Genomic DNA, 26,904 nt, shown 5'->3' with positions numbered 1-26,904 from the left:
GGTAAGGTGTGCTTGGTGTTTAGAAAAAAAAAAAGAATGAACAAATTAACCACGAGCACGTGACAAATGAATATGACCCTTCCGAGTCGATGCATCGGTTTAAAGTCCCGATCCTGATTCGGGGACAGCGCTAGCAATATTCTAGTCTCGCTCACCAGACCTTTCTCAAGAAAAGAAAGGTCTGGCTGGGCCGACTCTCACTTTGAGATTGGAGAAAAAAACGCCCCGGCTGCTTGTATTTCTTTCAACCAATCACACTTCTGGGTGGTGCCACAGCAACGGTGCGCTTGCAAAAATATTGCTGGGGGGAAACAGGTTTTGGTGTAACACGCCCACAAAAATATCACCTACAGGACGCAAACCATTGCAGAAAAATGGCTACATCCCCGCAAGATCAAACACCGCAAAAGTTAGTAAAGGACGTGTTGAAAACGGTTGAAAACTGCTACACAACTGGAGGTGGTAGGGCGGGACTTCAGCGGGTGGCTCGTTCCGCCCAATGAGAGGCTGATCTCTGCAGCAAACTTCTGCCCACTCAGACTAGCAATATTCTAACCCACAGCCCTTACTTTGGAAACAAATCACCGATTTATGCATGTGCATTTGCTCCTTGCTACCAGCTGTGCCTCTGAAGCGTGGGAATAACCATGTTAGCCTCTTCTCGTGTTACCACCCTGCTGCAGCACCATTGCTGCCTCCCTCTCCTTCTCTTCTCTCTCTGTGGCCTCAGCACGATCGATTCTGATGATTATTACAAGCTTAAAAAGCTCCGGCACTCCCTTCCTACTGTCATTTCCGTTAATGAAGACCATTTTCCATTTAAAGCAAATGCAGCGGTGTCAAATTCAAAGCTGGGTGTATTGGACTGTCTAAATAAATTAGGATCATGTTGCCTGACACGTGTAAGTGGTTGAGAAGGAAGGTGGGATTAATCAAGGTGTCTCGCTCTGGTTAGAAGATATAGGATACTTGGGTTAGAGGAGTATCTCATGTGAAACATACTGTAGTCAGGCTAAACAAACTCCATGCAAATTGCTGACAGAACTTTCTCTCCAAAACAAACAGACCAGATCAGTGTTGTAGAGCCATTGTTTGGTTTGTCTGTTCTAGGCTACTGTAGAAACATGGCAGTGCAACATGGTGGACTCTGTGGATGAGGACCCGCTCCCTATGTAGATATAAACTGCTCATTCTAAGGTAAAAAAAAAACCCATTATATTATCATCTTACTATATTATATTATTATTATATTTAATGCCTTTTCTGCCAGTATATCCCCCTAAATCCTACACACTGTACCTTCAGACAAAAATGTACGAACAGGTTTAATCTCCATCAAGCCGAGCTCAAAAAGACCAGGATCCAGGTTCATCGCTGAGGTTTTCCTCTCACTCAGTTTGATGAAAGTAATCACGGCTTTGTTATGGATTTGGCCTCTGCTGTGTGAGTTATTGACAGAGCGATTGGAGTGGAAATGGGAGTCGGCACACAGCAAGGTCTCCCACAAGGACATTTCTATTATATTCTCGGCGAGGAGGAAGAAAGAGGAGAATCTGCCACTGATTATCTAACTCACTCACATAATGTCAGACAGTGCAGCTTCCCTAACGTCACAAATTCACTATGAAATCTCCCTGCGCACCAGAGGATAACACTGTCACTTTTGACAAATGGGTTGTTTAGACCTTTATGACTGCGGCTGTGACTAAACCGGACAAACACACAAGGACATTTCAGTCATTTGTCCAATTAATTTTGCAGTTTTGTGTTGTAGTGACAGCGTATGACTTAACTAAGAACTCCCACGAGGCAAAGTTGCAGAGTCTGGGTGGTCTGACCTGAGCGGAGGTTGGGGGATGTGGTTTGGGGGTGCAGGTCCGCGCTTTGGAGTGAGGCCAAATGTTCTGGTCTCTCCTCCGAGGGCCTGTTTAGTCAGACTCGCTGGCCATGGTGATTAACATTTGGGGCCTGGGTGACTCATCCCTGCTTCAGCCTCGACCCAGAGACAATTACAGGGAGTCACAGCACTCCAGCAACAGACACTCCATCATTACCTGTGGTTCAACAGTGCACAGATGACACTCTATCCCTCTCGGCCTGTCTCCCGCTCATCTGAGTCAGACCTTCTATTTTTGAGGGGAACTCTATCCATCTATCAACCCATCAGATGTGTCTGTAAACAATACGAACAGGGTTGTTGGCAGATGGTGCGTGATTATCGCACATTTGTAAGGTTGTTGATCAGTGTATTTAATTTACATTCTTCACTGTGTGACAAGCTGTACTGCTGTATTATGCTCTTTATCTTTGTCAGAAGTAATTAAAAGCTGTTTGAATGTCAGTGTGAATGAGTGCGACCAGATTCTCCTGTTATTTGTCATCCTCACAGAACTTCTTTTAGTTTCAGAGGAGATGGAGAGCTGTCTAATGAGGCATTCAAAGATTAAAATATGAAATATCTTGTGATCGGGCAAGTGGCATGCAGCTCCTTTCTCTGTCACATAACCATACTTCATCAGCTGTATTCAGCACATTGAGGACATTCTCATCATCGGCTGGTCTGCCAACTCAAGGATAAAATGTACCACCAACAAAAAAAAACTGTCAGCAGTGACAAAATACTCCTTCTCTTTGATTAGCAGTGTAGTCAGAGTGAAAATGGGACAAGAGGAGGAGCGTTTCTAGACAAGATCCTCGGAGGTTTGAACAAGTTGGAGTTAAAGTTGCAGCTGAAATTGAAGCATGAAGAAGGGCTGAGCAGATTCCAGAGGCAGGGTCCGATTTTGAAAATAACACAGCTGTACCGCAGCAAGACACAGGCATGAATCTGAAAAGTGTCACTTAGTTTTACACTGTATGTGAGAACTCTACGCTGGGGAACTCTAATCATATGACTATTTCATTTTAATGCTCCTTTAAAGTTGTTATTTTGCAGGACAAATGAATCATCTGCTCCTGCATCCTTAATGCTCAGCTATCAGCTATTAAATTTTCATCAGCCGAATTGAGTAAAAGCAGACTTACTGCTCGTTCTGCCCATACGCTGCACGCACAAATGATTTGGTTAGCCACTTTAATGACCTATGCTCATCAGCCTTGGATGCTACTGCACCCTTGAAAACTAGATCAGTTCACAAAATTAATCCATCTCTGCGGCTTAATGACACAACCCCAGTCATAAAAAAAAGAAGACGGAAAAGCTTAATACAATTACAAAGTCAACTTCTGTAAATATGTTCTGCTATTATGAAAGAATGTATTAGAAGGGGGGCAAGGGTGCATGAATTACATAAATCTTTAACCTAAAATCACAGCTCCACTTTATTGGTCATGTATTACTGGTCAATAGAAAGCTGTAAAATATAAAACTTGTTCATGGAAAGTATTTATTTATTGCTGTTTCTTTATGGCGATTTGCTATTGCTATATTGCTATATTGCCAACTCATAACTCTGACAGTTACTAATGACTTTGCTGTTCCCTTCAACTCTACACAGCTTCGTAACTCACTGGTTGGGTTTTACGAAAGTTGGTCCTTGACTTTCAAAGTTCGTATAGTTGTTTTTGGTCACAATGAAGGCTGTTAGTGAGAAAAAAAGCTCTAAAAACCCACCATATTGAACACAAACACACATAAAATAGCAAACACACTAAATCAGAGTTAGAAAAGATAGATAGCATTTAAAGAGCAGCTAAAGAGACAGATGTTTTTATCAGGAGTTGGTAGAGACTAAACCAGAGCTAAAATTAGAGTGAATAATGTATGTACATTCACCAGGTGGCCAGAGACATGACTCCAAATGTGTGCACCCATTTTGAACATTAATTAAATAGGTGTTGTTAGCGGATATCAGTGCTAAAGATATAGGTTAGAAGGCTCCTGCTACACAGATTATCATGTTCAGAATGCCGTTATCACCCTATTAAATGGTCGCTGGCAAAATTTTACACTTCTTTATGTTGCAGCAACACTGTATTTAACATGTGGTTATGTACTGGTACAAAAACACTTGGTTACAGTTAGGAATGGATCATGTATTGGCTTAAAACACACATGTTTGGTGGCACAAAAGCCATGGGAAATGCACTGACCAGTCACTAAAAAAAAAAATAAATCGCCCATGCTTGGGGCAGATACACCACTGAAAACACAGTGACAGGTCATCAACATTTGGGAGAAGAAATGCTGCTAGAAATGCAGCAACGAGTTGGTTTTTTTGTTGTTTTTTTTTTATATACTTTATTAATCCCCGAGGGGAAATTCAATTTTTCACTCTGTTGTCAATTACACACAGGTCCGAACACACACATCCACAAACTGGACCTATACATGCACTAAGTGGAGAGATGTCAGAGTGGGCTGCCCGTGATAGGCGCTCCGAGCGGTTGGGGGGGTTCGGTGCCTTGCTCAGGGGCACCTCAGCAGTGCCCAGGAGGTGAACTGGCACCTCTCCAGCTACCAGTCCACGCTCCATATTTTTGGTCCGGATGGGGACTTGAACAGGCGACCCTCCGGTTCCCAACCCAAGTCCCTATGGACTGAGCTACTGCCACCCCAAACTGAGCTACTGCCGCCCCTGTTAAAAGAACACCTACATTTTGAGGCAGACACACAACTAAAAACGCAGTGACAGGTTGCTAGAAAAACACCCACATCTTGGGCAGAAACACCACTGGAAATGCCATCCTAGGTCGCCAGAAAGTCACCAACATTTGGGGGAAGAAATGTTGCTAAAAACGTAGCAGTGAGTTGCTAAAAAACACCCACATTTTGGGGCAGAAACACCACTGGAAATGCAGTGACAATTCGCCAGAAAGACACCATTATTTGTTGGAAGAAATGCTGCTAGAAACGCAGCAATGAGTCGTTAAAAAAACACCCTCATCTTGGGGTAAAAACACCACTGGAAATGCCATGATAGGTCGCTAGAAAGACACCAACATCTGGGAGAAGAAATGTTGCTAAAAACGCAGCAATGAGTTGCTAAAAAACACACATTTTGGGGCAGAAACACCACTGGAAATGCACTGACAATTCGCCAGAAAGACACCATTATTTGTTGGAAGAAATGCTGCTAGAAACGCAGCAACAAGTCACTAACAAAATAGCCACATTTTGGGGCAACATCCAAGTTTCAGGGCACTTAACTCCGCTGGAAATGCATCGATGTCTCACTGTTGTTGTTTGGTGGTCTCAGTGGTATGCACATTGGCAGATGTCTTGCCTCCGTATTACATCATCCATCTTCCCTTCCACCTCCCAATGACAAAAACAGCTGATATACATGTTGTTAATAAAGGGATAATGTTCAAACTTTGTGATGTAACGATTCTCCTCCATATCTGCTGAACGTGTAATCATTTTATAAGTTGATATGTGGATGTTGGGTTGACCTCCAAGTGGCCAGAACAATTTGATATCATACAATTTTCCTCCTTTAGACACAGAATATTCCTCAGTCTTGCTCATTTGAAGCTGTACTGCAGCATTCAGCACAGTTGATTATGTAATTATAATTGACTGCATCATGGACTTAATCCTGGTTTTTAAATAGAATCTTCTCAGCAGATGTCACCTGTCTGGGTCATATAGGTCTCAGTGCTTCTGTTGTTTGCTCCATGTTCCCTATTGGCATCTCCATTCCCGACCAAGCGTAGCACAGCCTGGCCAGCTCCATACATTCCTGACTTTATAAGCTCAACTTGGAATCCTCAGGCTGTAATTATAAAGCGTATGGGGGTTTATCATCAGGGCTTTTTACAATTATTTTCTTTCTTATTACTATCTCCTTTCAAATTTTGCTTCATGTTTCCTTTTGTTATCTTTGCTTTAATTACTTTACTCTTCCTGTATCGATTCCCTCCTGGAGGGAACTTTGTAACATAAGTGCAGTGTGGGTATATAATTATTGTCTCTGTTACTGTGAATGCGTTTATTCTAAAAAATGTGACAAAACCATGTGGGACTGTAATAGCTTGTTCTCTTTCTACATCCTATTTTTTACTAATTCAGTGTGTCAGCACTACCGCAGGGCTACAGTTTGCCCAGCGAGTCACTGCTGTCAGACTGTCAGAGTGTCACCCCAAGGCACTGAGGACCAGCAGCTTTTAACACACTAATGTCAGAGCCGATTCCAATAACCCATTTAGTATTTACTGTGCATAGTTACACAAGAGATTATTCCTTATTAGCATCATCAACAACAGTTAGACTGGGCAACAGTTTCCTCACCGATGCTATTACATATCAACCCAAAGACAGTTACTGGAAACCTTATCCATTATGGAAATCCTCTCAAAGTAAATTGCTGTAATTATATCCACATTTCTAATATTTTCATATAATCCACTCTGTAGGAGTGCAGTGAGCTCCCTCAGTGTCCTGCAGAGATGCCGAGGTTATTCAGATTACAGCAGGAGGCATTTAAGGTGGACTCCAGCCCTAGTGCGATTCCAAGCAGCCTTTTCAGCATGCGATAAGTGGGAGGCTCAGGGGGGTTTGGAGGGCATTTAAAAGCTGGACGCAGTGGTGCCAACCATCAAGCTCCCTATTAACATCACCCTGTGCATGCATATGCAGCTTTACACTTCAGTGTCCCAAAACGAAGCACAGAAACACTGGCTGCATTATTAAATGCGCTCCTTTAAGAGCACACTGTCAGCAATGTGCAAACGGGGAGGGAGAGCAGGAGAGGCACTGGCACAGGAAGGACTTTCCTCACTGGGGAAAAGCCTTTTATTTCAGACACAGTGATTCTCTATGGATGAGGTGAATAATCCTGTCAACACAGTGTGCAGGCTGCCAAAACACTGTGAATTATCATCCAATTATGATTTGTTTTTCAGTGGACTTCCAGGATTTTCATGTGTTGGTCCTTATGCTCAACTGGAAAGAAGAGACGGGCTAACACATTAAACACACACGAGTTGGTTATATAAGAGATAGAGCTTTACGCTGTTACTGTTGTTTTATCTTATTGACCCAACTAGGAAAGCAACCCACACTGGCACTTAGCATACAGGCACACGGGCTTCAGCGTGACCCTGATAGTTCAGCCCATACCGGCAGCGCGTCAGATAAAGGCTCCCGTGGTGCAAGTGGAGACGGTGTTAAAATGGTCATGCATGATAAAGCAGTGGGAGAACCCATCCATACAGCTGCAGGAGTGATATGCAGAGTGTTCGGCTGGACTGCGTTATCTTAAGTGCACACAGGAACAGCGAGTAGTGGCCCATACTTGGACACCTAGGATGGAGGTCAGTCTTAAAAGAGGAGCGATATACCCTGCATGGGCCCTGGGGGCACTTCAGAGAGAGAAGAGAGTGTGACTCATGGGGCAGCAGCAGAGAGACAGACAGGCAGGCTTCCTTCAGACCAGCACAACCAGAGCGATTCAGTCCTTTTAGTCTTTTAAACCCAACAAGCTGCCAGTCCCTAATGCGGTAGGCGAATAGACAATGTGAGAAGTTACTGTATACAGTAATTTCCCCTGCCACTTGATGCAGATTCTCTCCAGTAGTGTGATTGCTGTAATTTTATACATTTTTCCAGTATGTCCAGATCATCCACACTGTAGGAGTAAACTGAACTCCCTATGTGTCCTGCCTCTAAATCATCCTAAACCCAACCAGCTGGCAGTCAATGACGTGGACAGTGTGGGAGGTTGGGACTGGCATTGACAGTAATTTCTTCTTCTCCGGTCTCTCAGGCAATGTTAGATTCAACATCTATTCAGTGGGAAGGAATGACACAGGTGTGATAACTCATGTTGGTCCCCCCCATAGCTCCTGCTACTGGAGCAAAAATCAATTTATCACAGCACTGTAATGTTCATGCAAATTCAAATTCAAAGATCTGTCCAAGTGCTTTAGATACTGTGCTTTATTAAGGCATTAAAAGACATCTAATCTTTATATCCTTTGTTTTTTCCCTCCCTTTAGTCCTCCCCTCTTGACATTTAGAAGCACATACATGGATAAAAATACCAAGTGATGATAAAAACTGTGCTGGATATGAATAAATGAAATGGGGGGGGGGGGGTATGATGTCTCAGAGGACCACATATTTTTCCAAAGATGGAATGCTTGAAATGAGATTCAATTATTAATTAGCAAGAAGCAGAAGAAAGGCTGGAAAAAAGGAAATGGTGGGGGGAGAAAAAGTAAGGAGGAGGTAGTTAAAAAATAACAAGACTTCAGCAATGACAGCAGCTCTGTGTGGTGGTATTTAGCTACTGCTGTGCTTTGAATTCGATACCATCAGAATGCTAACATGCCCGTAATGATATTATTATAACATGCTAATGTTTAGAAGGTAACATTTTCCATGGCCAGTGTAGTTTAGCACGCTAGCATGCTAACATCTGCACTAGCACTAAATACAACCTAGTCTGATACCGAATTGAAAATCTCTAACATGTTCGCATAAACTGGGAAATTATCTAAAATTTGAGGATTCAGAAACACAACAAGTTCTGATATGTAAAATAAAAAAAGAAGAATTTAAGATCCTGCAATATTTCATTGTCAGCAATCAAATGTAAGCAAATCTGTGGCACTGACCAACAAAAGCTCAGATTTCCTTGAGTTGTATCTTTTCCATTGAAGCATGCATTCAGATGGCACCCAGGAGGATTTGATATGCTCATCTGAGGCTCATTCAAGTAACTCAACTTGCAGCCAGAGTTGCAGAGTTCATCTGTTATGAATAGTTTCCAGCAGACCGTTGCTTACTACTCATCAGTGTGATAATGGGAAACATGGCATTAGAGCTAAGTGAGAGTGTCAGAAGTCAAATTGTTATTCTAAGCAAAGAGGAGCTTTCTCAGCATCAAAACATGGCTTAACTACAGATTTCTAAGTAGGCAGTGCATGGAAACACTTTACAAGAACTCCATGACTGGCTGTGGCTCAGGAGGCAGAGCGGGTCGTCCATTAACTGAAAGAGCAGCGGTTTGATCCTTCATTCAGTCCACATGTTGAAGTATCCTTGGGCAAGACGCTGAACCCCAAATGGATCCTGATGGTGTGTGATCAGTGTGTGAGTGCATGTGAATGTTTAATTGAGTAGCTGCTGGGACCTTGTATGGTAACCTCATCACTTTGAATGGTCAGAAGACTAGCGAGGCAGTATACAAATGCAAGTCCATTCCATTTACTTTTATGACAACCAACGTGTCCTGACTGTCATGGACTTTCCTCCACAGTTACCTCACCTCAAGCCCACTGAACATTTAAGGAGGCAACTGAAGACTGGGGAAGCCATCATTCTGTGACATCACAAATAGCTCTTTTGAACATTGCCAAATCATGCTGGGATCACACGGGTCATCAGGTTTTATCACAAACTTGTGGAGTCCATGCCAGCTCAAGTGCATGCTGTCATTAAAGCAAAAGTGGGGCATGCCAAATACTAAGATATTGTAAAATTAAAAAATGTTTTACATTGGAAACGTTCAAAACAGAAGTAGCTTGGTCCGTGTATCATTCATTCATTCCATTTTTAATTTAAAATCAAAAAATCAAAAAACGAAAAAACGGTTTGTTTTTTCATCATTCGTTTAATAATCAAATTCAAAAATACAAAAAACGGTTTGTTTTTCTTATTTAGGATAAGGATCTCGTAATTACGAGATCTTTTCTCGTAATTACGAGATCAGGAAAGGTGCCACATTGGCCACTGCTTCGCTCAGAACCACATACTGCACATCCACGAAGGGGGGTCAGAACTACTGTAACCAGCTGCCACTCAAGTGGTGCCATCTTGACTATATCCCATATCTTTATTATAGTGTGTATATATTGTAAATTACGACGGAGTATTAGGGCCAAATTGAAGAAAAAGAAATTCGGAGATTTCGAGAATAGAGTCGAAATATTATGAGAAAAAACTCAGAATATTTCAAGAATAAAGTCATAACTGAGAAAAAGTCCTAATATTACGAGAATAAAGTTGAAATGTTATGAGATTAAAGTTGTAATATTTCAAGAATAAAGTCGTAGTTTTTAAGGAAATGACCAACAACAAACAGAATGTTTGTCTTTCATGCCGTTGTAAGTAACCTGTGCAGAGCCTGTGTTATATAACAACAATAACAAATTCCAGCACTTGAATAGGCCATAGTTCAACACAGCAGCACGTTACATCAGACTGTACTTAAGTCCAAGGGTGGTCTCAAGTATGGTTCTCTGTAACGGTTCACATCAAGTGAAGTGAACGGAAGTGAACTGCTATTTAAGGCTTTAACAAGTGTCAGCTAGGGGTGTCGTGTATACCAGTATTGATGATGATTATAATATTTAAAAATGATAACCTGTTAATAATACATATATGATAATGTCTTGTAAATAATGCAGTTTAATAATTTCCATTTCCCTGCGGTCTTCCTTTGTCTTCCTCCCATAACGCCATCTGGTTGCCTTTCACTATCCATTAAGTGTAACTGCTGTTTTATACGCTTTTGTACAGTTACAGACTCTATCTCCACCTCCCTACACTTGTATTTTGAGTGTAATTCATTTTCCAAAAGAAGAGGCAAAATGCTAGCCTGGAAATCCAGACCCAAATCTAAGAAGATTTAGGGTTTGGCTACGAGTAATGCAAATGGCCCAACTCGAGGGGCAGCACCAAGCATCGATTTGAAAATATCACTGCACGCAATTGGATAACACTACGACCAATCAGAACAATACACGGGGTGACGTATCCAGAGCACTACGAGCGGAGCTAACTGGTAGATTACACTCTTGCCGTATCCAGTCGGCAAAATAGCAAAAACGTCCTTCTTGCAAAGGAAAGGTTCGAGCGCCGTCTTCTGTTCCTCTTTTAGAGAAAAAGCCAAGTCTAACTCGTTCATTGTAGCGGCCAAAGCCGTTTCAAACAACTGGTGTTCATCTTGCAATGGTTACTGACTGATTCCAGACTTCGTCGTCGCAGCATTGTCGTCATCTGTTTAGCTCGCCTCTGGCCCACCTATATCAGATACACCGATGTGATTGGTGCAGCTTGGCTCCAAGGGCACGGGTAATGAGCATCATTACTGATTGCCAGAGTGACTCGCTGAGCAAATTCAAATTGTGCTCTTGCAAGAACTCTGGATTTCCAGGGTAGCAAAATGCACAAGTTAAAGATGAATTTGACTGACAGCATTTTTTCCACCAAATTTTCATAAATATCACGATAATATTGTTATCCTTAACTCTTGTGGTGAATCTGATATTGCGCCAGCCCAAGTTGCAAAAGTATTATACCAAAATCTGTATTTGCATAGCGACCGCCATTCTCATCATCTCAATTGCACAGCCATCAGTGATGAAGTAGGAAGGCAATCGAAAGGGTCGTTGTGACATTATCTCCAAATATAAAGAATAGAAGACATAATAGGAAGCTCAGCTCCATTGTATGGGCTTGGGATCCTCCAATAGGTGCTCTTTTACACACTGTCATGTCAACATTAACAAATCTCATGTAGATGATGACACAAGTGCACTCAGGTACAAACTAGCACAACTAAACTGAAAGCAAAGCAGCGGGGAAGTGGAAGGGGTTGGCAATTGTGCTCAGACACTAGGGCTGTGTTTTAGCAAGTATCTGGCAATACGATATGCATCACGGTATAGAGAATACGATTCAATATATTGCTATAAAAGGTGCATTCTTTATGACTCAGCCTGTTTCCTAGGGCTTCTACACTGAACAAAAATATAAACGCAACACTTTTGTTTTTGCTCCCATTTTTCATGAGCTGAACTCAAAGATCTAAAACATTTTCTATATACACAAAAGGCCATTTCCCACAAATACTGTTCACAAATCTGTCTAAATCTGTGTTAGTGAGCACTTCTCCTTTGCTGAGATAATCCATCCCACCTCACAGGTGTGGCATATCAAGATGCTGATTAGACAGCATGATTATTGCACAGGTGTGCCTTAGGCTGGCCACAATGAAAGGCCACTCTAAAATGTTCAGTTTTATCACACAGCACAATGCCACAGATGTCGCAAGTTTTGAAGTCGCGTGCAATTGGCATGCTGACTGCAGGAATGTCCACCAGAGCTGTTGCCCGTGAATTGAATGTTCATTTCTCTACTATAAGCGGTCTCCAAAGGCGTTTCAGACAGTTTGGCAGTACATCCAACCGGCCTCACAACCGCAGACCACGTGTAACCACACCAGCCAGGACCTCCACATCCAGCATGTTCACCTCCAAGATCGTCTGAGACCAGCCACCCGGACAGCTGCTGCAACACCAAAGAATTTCTGCACAAACTGTCAGAAACTGTCTCAGGGAAGCTCATCTGCATGCTTGTCGTCCTCATCGGGGGCCTCGACCTGACTGCAGTTCGTCATCGTAACTGACTTGAGTGGGCAAATGCTCACATTCGATGGCGTCTGGCACGTTGGAGAGGTGTTCTCTTCACAGATGAATCCCGGTTTTCACTGTTCAGGGCAGATGGCAGACAGCGTGTGTGGCATCGTGTGGGTGAGCGGTTTGCTGATGTCAACGTTGTGGATCGAGTGGCCCATGGTGGCGGTGGGGTTATGGCATGGGCAGGCGTATGTTATGGATAACGAACACAGGTGCATTTTATTGATGGCATTTTGAATGCACAGAGATACCGTGACGAGATCCTGAGGCCCATTGTTGTGCCATTCATCCACGACCATCACCTCATGTTGCAGCATGATAATGCACGGCCCCATGTTGCAAGGATCTGTACACAATTCTTGGAAGCTGAAAACATCCCAGTTCTTGCATGGCCAGCATACTCACCGGACATGTCACTCATTGAGCATGTTTGGGATGCTCTGGATCGGCGTATACGACAGCGTGTTCCAGTTCCTTCCAATATCCAGCAACTTCGCACAACCATTGAAGAGGAGTGGACCAACATTCCACAGGCCACAATCAACAACCTGATCAACTCTATGCGAAGGAGATGTGTTGCACTGCGTGAGGCAAATGGTGCTCACACCAGATATTTCCTGGTTTTCTGACCCCCCCAGACCCCCCCAATAAAGCAAAACTGCAAATTTCAGAGTGGCCTTTTATTGTGGCCAGCCTAAGGCACACCTGTGCAATATTCATGCTGTCTAATCAGCATCTTGATATGCCACACCTGTGAGGTGGGATGGATTATCTCGGCAAAGGAGAAGTGCTCACTAACACAGATTTAGACAGATTTGTGAACAATATTTGTGGGAAATGGTCTTTTGTGTATATAGAAAATGTTTTAGATCTTTGAGTTCAGCTCATGAAAAATGGGAGCAAAAACTAAAGTGTTGTGTTTATATTTTTGTTCAGTGTATGTTTAAGCTAGCGATATGTTGTTATGTTGGCATGGAGGAGTGAAATGGCTAAAGATAGATCACAACACTGTATGTAGTGGTCAGGGGTTTAAATACAACACAAAACTGCCACAAATCTTTGCATGTAAGGTATTAATTAAAAACTTAAGAGTGTTTTTGAGAATCAATACAGCATCACAAAACATAGTAGCGCTATACTCAAGTGTATCAATATTTTCTTGCACTGCAACTGTGCACAGTAAGAATCAATTGCACCTAATATGAAAACACCCTAGGTGGGTAGATTTGATATGAAAAGAAGCAGCAGCATGTCCAGCAGCACAAGCTTCTTAGGTTTTCTATAACACTTTAGAAGGAGAGGTCCGCCAACAAAACCTGCCCTATGGTAGCCCAAGCAGAACATATCACCTGAAAAGTAAGAAGAAGGAGTCATCTGCTATCAAACATCAAACACTCAGTGAGACGTTTCTGGACAAAGTGATGGACTGACCAACCCACAGAGTGTCATTGCCATCTCAAGGGTCATGTTGTTAGCGTGGCTAAGATGTGGACTCTGTGTACTGATTTCTCTCACAGATGGAGCTTTTAGAGCACTGTGGCGTTGCATCAATTTACCAGCAGAGAAAATGCAGCGTATTGAGCTACAACACAACACAGCTGCAACTGTCGACCAATCTGTACTCTTTGCTAATAAAACTTACACACGCCCAAAGGCCACTGGCACCAAGTAGTGCCTTTGAACTTCTCGTCATGGCTCATTACTAATATTTACTCACTAATGGCTCATAAAACTCATCTGGGTAAAAGTTTTGCGTGATTGTACCACTCATACGATGGCGATAATACCCGCCTTCAGGTATGAGTTGACTGCCAAGAATTATCCAATCAAACATTTAATGACCTGAATAAAAAGAAGAGGGGGTTCAGCAGGAATCCTAAACTCTTTGCGTTTTGGTCCTTTGGCGACAAATAATTGCGTGTTTTCAAAAACCAGGCAGCCGTCACGGCTTGGAAGAACCAGTCTTAGCCCTCAAGTCACGAAGGGGAAAAAGGGGAAGATACACACACACACACACACACACACACACACACACATTCAGGGATGAGAGATGTTAGCTATTAATAGTTTGTGAGCTTTACCCCGTCAGAGCAGTAAAGTGGAGTCTCTCCTCTGCTTAATTGCAGTTCCCAGCACAGTAGTGCTTCTCATCATGATTTGAGTTTCGTTTTTGTGCGTCTCTTGGTGCCAATCCTATTCATCTACCATGCCATATTCTGTCTGCTAAGCATGCCAAACATAGCAAGGAAAAACACAACAACTCAAACGAGTAGTGTGCATTAAAGCGGCATTAAGCTTGTGTACGAGTTCCTGTTCCTGTGTGTGTATGCATTTACAGTATGTGTGCAACCTACTTCTTCTGTTAGACCAAAACTTCTTGAGGCAATAAGACGTCCTGCAGTTATTGGATTGTTTTGCTTCACTTCCTCTTTTCGTGGGAGGAGAGAAACAGAGCAAGATAGTACTGCAGCACCTACACTGCATGGACAGAGACAGCCTCCTCCCCTCGCAGGCCTCTCTAATGGCTAAATACATCACATTCACCTTTATCTAACAGCCTACACAGTTAACTTAACGGTTCTGCAACAGATAACGCCCGTATAAGTAATATGTATTTTCACCCATACTCTCTATACATTTCACAAAAGGCGCTGCCCACACTTGAAATATTTTTATCCCCTGACGCGGACTACACTAGCCTTTAGTTCCTTGCATTAAGGTGCTGATGTCTTCCAGCTGACAGGGGCTCAGGCCTTTGGGATGAAGCTGCCAGTGTTTTCCCAGGCGGCTGAGCATATTGGTGGCCATCTGCCTCTCTGCAAGCAGCGCCTTCACACTGTGCCAGGCTGCCCACCCACGGAGTCCAGAGGCCGTGGGCGCTCTGCCCTCAAAGCCCCAGCACCTCTCTGTCGTTTGGCCTCTTTGACATCTTCAGCTAGTGAGTGGCACTGACGTAAAATGTAAGACGTTACATCAATTAAATTAAAAGGTCAGGTGCTACATTAAGACCACATATGAGGTGTCACATTATTATTTCTTTGTATGTGAGAAATTCTTCTGCATCCTCGGCTTTCTTCCTCAAAAGCTTCAAATCAAAAATGTCATTTTTCAAAGACGAAAGGGGCAGGGGAAAAAAAAAAAAAAAAAACCCTGTCACTCTCAGAATCATCTGTCTGTTGTCACTGCGTATGACTAAAACATGAAATGATGAATATTCCCTCAGGCAGCATCCTGACAAGCAAAAACTAGCCTCTTAAATGCATTGCCTCCAGGCATGTGTAACGTTACATAATGAAGCGCTGCCGTGAAATCTAGGAAGATACCCAGTTTTACATGTGACTACAGTATGTTCTCGCTGCAGCGTGACAGCTTCCTAGAATACATGGAGAATAATGACAAAACTGAATAAACAATGAACGCATTACCATGTTGAACAGACACACAAAACAGACCCTCATGCCGTGCACAAATATTTTTGACAGCAATGTGACGCCTGTCATGAAATCCAGGCTTCGAGGGAGAGAAGCCATTTGTCTCGTGATCGTCATATTTGATTATTGATAATCATTTCTGGATCCCTGGCAGAGACTTTAGGAGACTGGAAATGACCACTGCTACCCTACCAGCTTGAGTACTTACAGTAGACAAGTGAATTGTTGCTGGAAATGCACATCCACTTCCTTTCATGCTGCCAACTGCTGACGTGTGACACTGTGTTCAGGACACACAAACCAAGCAGCATCGTAATCAGAAATAGAGATTTATAAGGTGTCTGAGTACAAAGGAGGTCCTGACAGTTTTTCTGGGTGAGTTGCAGACTGGAGGTGTTTATAACAAAGATGGAGGTTTGCAGGAAAATTTTCAAGTTGTTGCCACAGTGACACATGGTTAACAACATGCCAGAAAGAGAAGTTTTACCTCTGAAGCAGCTGCTGTCAACTATCATTCCACATCCTGTCTTTCCCATCCCTCCGCTAATCTGTTTACCTCACTATATAAACGGACAATCATTAGGAGCGGGATGAAACAACGGATTTGGGACAGTGGGACAGGATCAGTCAGCCACGGCCTGCTTATAGCACATTTCTTTACCGTCATCGGTAGCAGTAGATCCCGTGGTTTAAGTCTGATCAAAAGAAGCTTTTTTTTTCTTTTTTTTTTTTTAAGTGGGCTGTCAGAGTACTGGCAGAAAAATAACAAGCTATTCGTCGGTCAAGGAGGAATAACCACCCCCTCATTGGCCGTTCCCAATCCCGGCCCTCGAGAATCAGCTACTTCCTCCCCGCCGAACATCCACGTAATTAGCCACCAATACTGCTCACCCTCTCCAATCAAACAGCAGCTATTGAAAGTGAGGCGCCATGGGGATGAGGTAATTACCCTTGACATTAAAAGGACCTCTCATCGCCCAAACCCTCACTGATGGGATTGAGAGCTTATTAAAACATTGGAGGGCTGGAGTTTGCCAGACTAGTGGTGGTTCAGTGTTAGGAAGAAGGTCCTGAAGGACTCAAAGAGAGATAGGCTTGATTTTGTTTCAAGATGGCTGACAGAGAGGCTTCCTGACACCCGAGCATGTGGTAGATACACACTGATACGGACCAGTGGGCTGTCAGGAGCCCATCTACGGGTCACTGCCTTCAGAGAATGTTTCTTTCTACATATAGACCAGACACTGTAGCACACACACACACACATAGAGTCAGCCTTACCTTTCTGTACACAATCATATTGGGGGAGTCCTCCTCTGGATCAGTGGTGCCCACACCTCCCTGGTCTCTGGACCCCTCCGCCATTTTCACTCAGTCCTGTCGAAGAAACACATGAACCCCATGAAACACAGCACCAGGCATCTGCTGGACAGTGGAAGAACAAAAAAAAAAAAAAAAAAAGACAACTCGATAAACATCAGTCAGCATTTCTATTTCCCCCCGGGGACCAAAAATTCCTCTGGCTTTTATCGTCATGACATTCAGCTGCCAAAATGTGTGCTTCTGTCTCGGTAAGGAGACGCCTGTCAGAGTCGGGACAGATAAGAGAGCTAAGGTAGGCTGATGGAAGCTGAATATTAACTAAGCTGCAAAGTCAAATCACGAACATACAATACCGCAGTGGTTCCAAACCAGGCATACTCCTGGGGCACTTCTGCACTTACCATGAAAGATTGTAGAGTGGTTCGAGTAATTCGATGATTTTTCATGGTTTGAATAAAAAGGGCCCACATTTTAAAGTCCCTCTCCAGACAGAATTCTTACATTAATATATTCTTTACCATGTTTGTCCCACATAAAAAACTTTGTAAAAGGGCTGTAAACAGATCTACTGCTTCTCCCTCATTGGGAAATTACTATAAGTTTTACTTTCTCCAGTGCTGCTTGCACTTAGTTGACCCATGTAAGAGCAGAATGCATCAGGATGGCCAGCGTTAGAGGAAACTTAGGAGAGATTCAGCCATATGTGTCTGAGCTTCAGTCAGACCCATAATCAGATGTGGGGTTTCTTGTGCACCAAAATCAGCGACTAGAAGATGTATCAGAATGGTAAGTATAGTTAGCATCTCCTTATTTATGTTGTTTGCTAGCTTGTTAGCTTGTAACTGGCAGCGGCTGACATTAGTGTTTGTGACACAGAGTAATATCTGCGACAACTGGGGTTTTAGTATAGTATAATGAAGCTCCAGGGTCAGGTTTAGATCCAAAAACTGCACACATAACCATGTTTGCTGTCAAAACTTTCACTATGCTAATGCTAACTCTGCTCTCTGTATTGACAAGTCAACTCTGCACTGGACTTTTCAAGTTTCTTTGCCTGCGTTGCGTCAAATTCTGTTCCCCCCCGTCCATATGTGTTTCCTGTATTAGACAGTTGTTGGCTTAAAATTCGGTATAGTCAAGGTCCGACATGTAAGGGACATAAACATAAGTAAAATTTAAGTTTGCTGTAACACCTGAACTTGCGATTGGCTGTGTGTTGATGGGTTAGCATCAGCAGAGAGGTCTAAACTGTTCGTAAAAGTAATGGATGAACACAAAGCTAGCTGAAATAGCTAAACTTCACTGGACGAATGGTTGAAATAGATAACGTTAGCGAAAAGTAATGCACAAACAGTTAAAATAGGTAACTAAAGATAATGGATAAATGGTTGGATATAGACGACTTTTCGACCATACTCGGATCTTCACAAGGTCAAAATGTTTGGCAAGTGGAAACCACACGCATTTTATATATCATGCACACCAATAGGCTGACAGGCTCAAAAACTGCAGGTGTGGTAAGGCATCCAAATTACCAAGGGTGATAAAACAACGGACAAGAAGCAATTCAATAAAGTACACTGAGAAAAAAAACAGTAATAAGAAAGCCATACTTCAAATTTTCAATCAAATATCTTAATTTAAAAGCCACATCAAATTCATCATCCAACATAACACAGTCTTGAACGCAGGTGATGTTGACTATGACATACAGGATGACGAATGTGATATTATTTGTTTGACATTTTTAAGTATTTATTTTATTGAATTGTTTATTGTCAAGTGTTTCATCGCCCTGTATGGTTTAGGTGGTGAACCACATCTGCCGTCACACAGCTTGTCAGTCTACTGGTGTGCATTAGGTATAAATATAGGTGTGGTTTCCACTTTTCAATCATTCTGACCTTACGAAGATCCACGTAGGATTGAAATGTTGTTTTTATTCAACTTTTAGGGCATGAAGTATGTGTACAGGTGTTGCTTTCTCTTCGTATACACTGTTTTCTAATAACCTACATAATGTGCGTGTATTTACTCCCCTTAAAAATGGATAAACCGTGGAAACTTTTCTCGCTCGATGTGGTAGCAGTCCAAATGCAAACTTGACCACACTGACAATGCAACTGTATGAAAAACACATCGCACTAACATCCACTTTTAATGTAATCAATAGTGTCAGATAACATCAAATTAAAAATCAATTCAGATGCACGCAGGTTGAGAATCACTGCAGTACAGTGTATCAGCGCGACTCGGGGGAGTCGGGATGGCAGTAATTATGTATACAGCACAGATGTGTGCCTACAACACACAGTCAGTGTGGCTGTGAGGAGATGAGTCATCTTTCCTTACAAAAAACTGATGTTCATAATGAATGAACCCTCACTGAGGTGATACCAAGAGTTTAACTGTGGTCAATGCGAGCCGCTATGTTTTTTTTTTGTTTTTAATGCGAAGCATTAATGTTGGCTCCATTAGCTGCAATCATACGATGGTTACCTCTGATTTGCCTGCACGCCCCACAATAACCCCCCTCCCCTCCCCCCAGGCTTCGTGCTTTGAAAGCTGCTGTTAAGGGATTTATTTACAACCCTTACACAGTCCCCATCACTTTCTCTCCCTCCCGCGCTCTCTCTCTCAGTCTCTCAGGAGAATTAATTCTGCTTAACTAAGGATTTCCATAACCTACGCTGACGACTGGGCTTCAACGAGCCCCCTTAGCCCCGTCTACCCTTTGCCATTGAAGGCTCCTGTGTGCATTAAACGGGTTAAACCATTTATTAGTCCTTTAATCGTGCTGAGGAAAGAGGGGTGAAGGGGATGGATTACATAGTTCAGCACATTCATAATTTGTGGTACTTATAAAGCGCAAAGTGCGAGAGGATAAAGCTGGCAGGGAAAAAAAATAATAATCGTGGTGCTCACTGGGCGTCATTATTCACTGTAGAGGCTATTTGTGTTCCAAAAAGAACTATGATGAGCTATTGAAGGGAGAAAGCACAGAGGACACAGATAGCATTTCATGACAGGCACACATGAGCGGGCACAATATGAAACCTTCATACATTAACTGAATTAGTAACACTGCATCTTGCCAAGGGCTAGCCGCTAGTAAGGGATTTGGAGTAGCTGAATTATGTAATTGTTGCCATGCAGTCTTACAAGTCTGAACAACTGCAGATAATGGCTCTGATGGAGAGAGGGGGGAAATTTAAATTGTTAAAATTCACCCGCTTGTGCAGCAGCACACATGTGAGGTGGCTTTGTCACCACAGTTGAGCACTTTAATCTATTACAACACAGAGTGTGGTGATGCGCATGGGTGAATAAGTAATCATCCGCTCTCGCCTTAGTGTTTGTTATTGCCACCAGAAGTGCGGAGTGCAGCACTCTCCATTGGTTAACACGTCTGTGCTCTTTTTAGAGCCTGAGCACATTAGACAGCTAATCTTTGCATCTGCCTCAAGGGCCGTAAAGAAAGGCAGGCAGTATGGATTGCATAGCACCTGCTTAAAGGAAACAATAGCGAGACAATAGGTCCCTTGTGGACAGGAAGCTGTAATTCTGAAGAACAACTTCCTCCCAAAAGAGCTGCTCGAGTGTGCAAATCAAACTCCACAGAGAGGCCCGCTCAAGATGTTAATTGAAAGCTTGTGTCAAATGGAAATGGATGGAATATGGACAGTTGCTAACAGAGAGCCAGAGAGCACCAGTATGCCCTCATGTACAGCACAGGTGTGTCTTCGCACATGCCTCAAATCCAAGCAAACAGTTATTTATGCAAAGACAAACATGAAAGGACACCGCACATATTCACAAGGCAGACCCCCCCCCCTCTGCAACAGTGCACATAAACAAGCCAATACACGTCCGGTCAACTGAAACAAACTGAACAAACCGCAAAAGAGTTCACACACACACACACACACACACACACACACACACACACAGAGTGAACCATGCTCCACACACACCCACAACCATATTGTGGCTGTGAGTCCCAAAGCCATGTTCAATTTCAGCAGGCGAGCAGCCGAGTGCGATGCAACATCTGTGACACCTGGCAGTTGCCATTACTGAAGCATTCATTACCTTAGAAACAAAATAATGCCTGGTCCACTCTGCTCCCCCGGTTGGCTCCCCCTTAGCAACAAGCAGCGGGCAGGTTCATGGTATAATTGGCAGAGGGGGAGAGAAGGGGATGAAGAAGAGAGGGTGATGAAAGCAGCGAAGCAGCGAGGAAGAGAGAGAGGGAGAGAAGCTGGCTGGTCACTGCAGTATTCCTCTATTACTCCTCCTCTTCTCCTTCTTCTTCTTCTTCTTCTCTCTTCACCAGTCCTGCCTTGCCCCGGCAGTTTAGGAGATCCTCACATGTGCGCACCTCGTTCATCCCCCCTCTCCCTCTGTCTGCATGTGCTCGGGTCTGAGCGAGAGCGAAAGAGTGTGTGTGTGTGTGTGAGAGAGAGAGAGAGAGAGAGAGAGAGAGAAAGAGAGTGAGGGAGGCAGGGGGATGCTATGCAATAGAGAGGCAGATCAAGTTGGAAAAGGGGGAGGGATGAAGGAATTAGAGAGAATATAAAGAGGAAAATAGAGGGAGGAGAAAGACAGACAGAGCGAGGGTGTGTGTGTGTGTGTGTGTGTGTGTGTGTGTGTGTGTGTGTGAGAGACAGAGAGAGCAGTGGATACACAGCGGAGAGGAAAGGAGGACAGAGAGATGCACACTGCAGCAGCGCCCACTGATGCTGAAAATAAGAAACATTTCATTAGGAGGATATTGAAATGCTAATATAAAAACAAGTTACTGTTACTGAGCACACACAGATGCAGACTATAAATACATACTCCAGACTCTTTGAGCGAGCGCCCTCAGAGATAAGGCTTTTCAATTTCTATTCAAAGCTTGTGTGTGTGTGTGTCTTAAGCAGGCTATGATCCAAAGTTAGACACATTTCCACAACTTATATTTGTATTTCTGAAGCGTTTTTTTTTTCCTTCCTTTTATCTCCTCACATTAGAAATTCCATTTTTGTGCTTGTGGATGGCAAACATGCACTCTGTCTCCACTCTTGCATGTCTCCTCCTTCCCTCCCTCTTCATGGAAACTCTGGAATCAGTCAAGCTTAAATGGCAAACCCGAACGAATGAACCTTTTTTTCCCCCCCTCTTTGCGATAAATGAGATCCCAAAAGCCCCCGAGGAAGATACTGCAGAAATACATGGCATGGCCAATTTGTGAATGCATGCATGCAGAGTGAACACACACAGACACACACATACAGATGTTTGTGTTGACAGAACCAGTGCACCAGTCATCAGAGGAATATTTTGCTTGCTTTCCTCCACCATGAGTCCTCCTCTCTTTCAGCAGAGCGCTGTTACCTAAGTAAGGCAAAGGTCCCGGCTCTGTAAAGCCACCTCTGCGTTGCTATTTGAAAACATTTGAGGTGCTTTAAATATTCCTCACATGCAGAAAAGACCTTAAATGAACGAGCTAAACAGAAGGAAAAGCCCAATTTCCTTCAGGCCAAAAGCAGATGAAGTTGGAAAACTGAAACAACTCAAAATTGCTGTTCTCAGTAAATGTGGTAACCAAGGGAAACTGAGGTCACACACCCGCGTGAGTGTTGCACCTATTAGAGTGCGAAACCATTCATCGGCCCACGGTGCTTACCCTACACATTTCTCTTTCGGCAGGAAGAGAACAGGTATATTACACCCCCCATCCCCCGTATTATTAGAGCTCTGCTATCACAAGCGCTCACACACTTCTCTGCACATCTACCATACTATAGCACATGACATCAGCGCCCATCCCTTCTGATTACAAGCCACACACATGACCTGCACGGCAGTAAACCGCCATCAGCTCATCTTCCTGTCCCATGAGCTGCTCCGGCATTAAGGAGTGCCATCATTAACAAGGTGACAGACAGGCAGGCGGGTAGACAGACAGACAGACAGACAGACAGACAGACAGACAAGGACTCCTCTAATCTGCTTTAAGGGGGCCAGCCCTGCTATAATCTGCATTAATGCTAAATTATTGAGCAGCCTGTTCACAGCCACACCACTGCCAGAGAGCAACACTGCCGGCCACGTATGGAGACACTGAAGTTTGAAAGAAGATATTTAAGGGATCTATCTAGAACAATAGTCATATGCCTCTATGTGCACTGAAAGAGATCATTCTAATCACTCCTTCTCTCCATGCAGGCCGTGCAGAGATCCCTCCTGATGCATTTTTAAGGTAGGAGATGGGGTTTTTCAATGCAGAATGCACTCTGAAGTTCAGCTACAGCAAGTAAGGGGAGTCAGCAGGGGTGTAGCACCAAATTCTGAGCCCTGTGCATAAGCAGTCTCTGTGGGCCCCGCCACACCTCCTCTCTTTATCCATGTCTCTCTCACACACCTTTTGAATTTTTATTTTTACAAGTCAGTTTGATTTCTTTTCTTTTCTCTTTTGGAACCCCGATTTTTGTTTTTGGGTAAAGACACAACAGCGTATGTTGGTGCTCCAACAGCTTAATGAACATTACTTGGCTATAGCTGCGTTCAGAGATGAATCCTATTGCAGGGCCGGACTAATGCATTTTGCGTCTTCAAGGGGGGAGAGGGGCCTCAGAAAGCTGCCACTATTTTTAATACACATTTCAGTCTTTCAATTGATTTTTAAGCCAATTTTAATTAAGTTATGACACAAATCACTTGGCAATAAAAACTGCAAATACCAAATGTTTCATTCCAGATTTTTCAAGGACCACCCTCCCATTGGGGCCCTGGGTAATCAGTCCCACTTTTTCTCCCACTATGACACCCCTGGGTGTCAGCAGTCTGAGTTATGCAAATCAAGTTGGTATCTTCCAAAGATAACAAACATGCTAGCAGGGTGGCCCTAGAGGAGGTCATCCCTATGTCCCCAGGGTCCCGTGTTCCCAAGCGTTGAGTTTTGAGCATGTGTCTCTTGTTATAAACCAACAAGATATTGGTACAGGCTATCCTGGCAGTTCAAATAGCCAGTAAAAAAGAAGTGACGGGATGTGATGTTTCAAATGCAGTTTAAATGGTAGAAATCCCTTCTGCCACTGTGGACAGATCAATGTCTTAAGTCAATAAAACTGTCTTGCCTGAGAATCTGAGAGCATAGGTTTCAAAGAGTAATGATGTAACATCAGTAGGCTGTCAATCTCAGAACCCATGGGTGATTGTCTCACAGTAAAATCTGCATACAAATGCAGATATCTGTTTATAGGGATGAGTGGGCTATAAAGTGGGTGAGTTTAACATACTGACTCAGGGAAACATATATTGAACTTGGGCTGGGCAGTATGTCAATATTATATTGATATTGTAATATGAGACTATACTTTATCTTAGATTTTGGATATAACCACTTAGGCATTATATCTACATTACTGATGAGTGTTTATCAAAAATCTCATTATGTAATTATAATGTGAAAGCACCAATAGTCAGTCCTACGATATCAATATCCAGGTCTTGGTTAAAAAATATTGTGATATTTGATTTTCTCCACATTGCTCAGCCCTGCCTTGCTAGTACCAGGTTGGACCCCTTTTGCCTTCAGAACTGCCTTAATTCTTGGTGTCATAGATTCAACAAGGTGCTGGAAACATTCCTCAGAGATGTTGGTCCATATTGACATGATAGCATCACACAGTTGCCACCACATCCCAAAGGTGCTCTATTGGATTGAGATCTGGTGACTGTGGAGGCCACTGGAGTACAGTGAACTCACTGTCATGTTCAAGAAACCAGTTTGAGATGATCTGAGCTTTGTGACATGGTGCGTTATCCTGCTGGAAGTAGCCATCAGAAGATGGGTACACTGTGGTCATAAAGGGACGGACACCGTCAGCAACAATACTCAGGTAGGCTGTGGTGTTTAAACCATGCACTGTTGGTACTAAGGGGACCAAAGTGTGGCAAGAAAATCTCCCCCACACCATTACACCACCACCACCAGCCTGAACCGTTGATACAAGGCAGGATGGATCCATGCTTTCATGTTGTTTACACCAAATTCTGACCCTATCATCTGAATGTCGCAGCAGAAATCCAGACTCATCAGACCAGGCAACGTTTTTCCAATCTTCTATTGTCCAGTTTTGCCTGATGCTATCAAGTCAATATGGATTATACCCACATATAAAATGAAATATTATAAAATAAGGGAAATGGACGTTTCAAATGCAGTTTCAGTGATACAAATCTGTTAAAGCCACCATGGAGATATCCAATGGTTAAAGTCAAGAGAACTGTCTTGCCTACAAACCTGATGGTTTCAAGTAAGCTATGAACTGTAACTGACAACATTAAACCCTTTGAAAGGTCTCCTTAATGTGTCATATAAAGAGCACATTGATCTGGGGAACACAGCACCCTTAATGTCAGCCATCTGACATATCTCATTAACTGTTGGATCATGACTGCCATGACACTTGCTTCAGATATATCTCAGAGGACAACTTTTAATGACACTGACATTTCATCTTGACTATTATTAAGTCGCAATTGAAAACTTTTATGCCCCAATGCCTCAGAACAGCTTTGTGTTTAACTTACAGCTAACGGACAGAAGTTAGCATGCTAACAGGCTATTTACAGTTTAAACATTAGTATGTTAGCATGCTCACAGTTAGCATGTTAGCATGTTGACTTACCTTGTAGCTCTTGGTCCAGCCTCACAGAGCTGCTGACACGTCTGTACACACCACTGCAGCTCATCAATGAAACACTGTGGAAACAGAAGAGGACATTTACTGCTGGAAAGACGAGGTCGCCCACTCAAATTTACCAAACCTAAATTTACCTCATTTTAGCCGCATATTAGCCTCTCCTTAATAATATAGGGGTTTTTTTTTTTGGTTTTTTTTTAAGAACTAGGACTTCTTTTTGTTATCTATACTGTAAACCTTTACACATCCCCTTCAACAGATATACCCAACTTACCTTGCCATGGATGGAGGCCATTTTAGCGCCAGGAGGACAGTAGCAGCAGCATCACACAGGGCAGGTGTATGCAGGGGCGGTTCAAGGATTAGAGGACTCTGGGGGCAGAGCCCGGACCTCTGCTGGGGGGGTCTGGGGATCCTCCCCGGCACTTTATTTTTTTTATTTAAACGAGCTCTTTTTGGATATTTTTTAATGCACTCTGGTGTCTTATTTATCGTAAAAGCACAAAAAGTAGCAATAAAAGCATCAGCATGAATTATTTTATTGTCATTGTGACTTAGAAAATGGTTGAGGGAGCACCCGACACCCTATCAGCCCGCAGGCTTTAAGTGGAGTAAATTGTACATACTGTAAAACTTCAATTAATAGCCTAGTCACTGAACTCAACAGGCTTATATTTAGGACAGGCCTGTAATTCCTTTTAAACAAAACTGTTCCTCAGCAAAAATGGGAAATACAATCAAATTGTTTATATAAACCAGTATGAATGTTACTTGTATAAAAATTAGGCTTCAAATAACATATCAGTTATGAATCATTCTGTTGATCTAGCTCCTATCTTGTTTACCATGCGGGTAAATCTGAATAAATTACGATCTTCTTTGGTGCTCATGGTTACATTTGTATGTGTGATCGAAGCAGCTAACTAACATTAGCTCAAGTAGGTAGCCAACAACCCAGTTTTATACATCCAAGAACTTCTATAGAAATTGACTTCTTGGCAACCACACCAGGCATTGCCACACTGGGCTAGTAAATGGGACTGGTTTAATTAGGACTAGGCTTTTTTAGTTGCATTTTTTTCTAT

At 42.9% G+C, this 26,904-nt stretch overlaps 1 protein-coding gene across 2 annotated transcripts in view; it reads right to left on the bottom strand.

Annotated features, from left to right (window-relative positions):
* Window positions 1–21,532, bottom strand: part of LOC117267433 (regulator of G-protein signaling 6-like) — a 60,665-nt gene extending 39,133 nt beyond the window's left edge. For both annotated transcript variants that reach the window (XM_033643347.2, XM_033643346.2), the window contains exons 1-2: window positions 21,216–21,532; window positions 17,082–17,177 (exon numbers count right to left, since the gene is read on the bottom strand). In XM_033643347.2, coding sequence (XP_033499238.1) covers window positions 17,082–17,165 — 84 coding nt within the window. In that variant the 5' untranslated portion in view covers window positions 17,166–17,177; window positions 21,216–21,532. The remainder of the gene's footprint in view (window positions 1–17,081; window positions 17,178–21,215) is intronic.
* Window positions 21,533–26,904: the final 5,372 nt, after the last annotated feature.

This window comes from Epinephelus lanceolatus, chromosome 15 (assembly GCF_041903045.1).
Source record: "Epinephelus lanceolatus isolate andai-2023 chromosome 15, ASM4190304v1, whole genome shotgun sequence".
Lineage (NCBI taxonomy): Eukaryota > Metazoa > Chordata > Actinopteri > Perciformes > Serranidae > Epinephelus > Epinephelus lanceolatus.
Note: the sequence above shows the minus strand (reverse complement) of the source record. Positions and strands in the feature narration are given on the sequence as shown.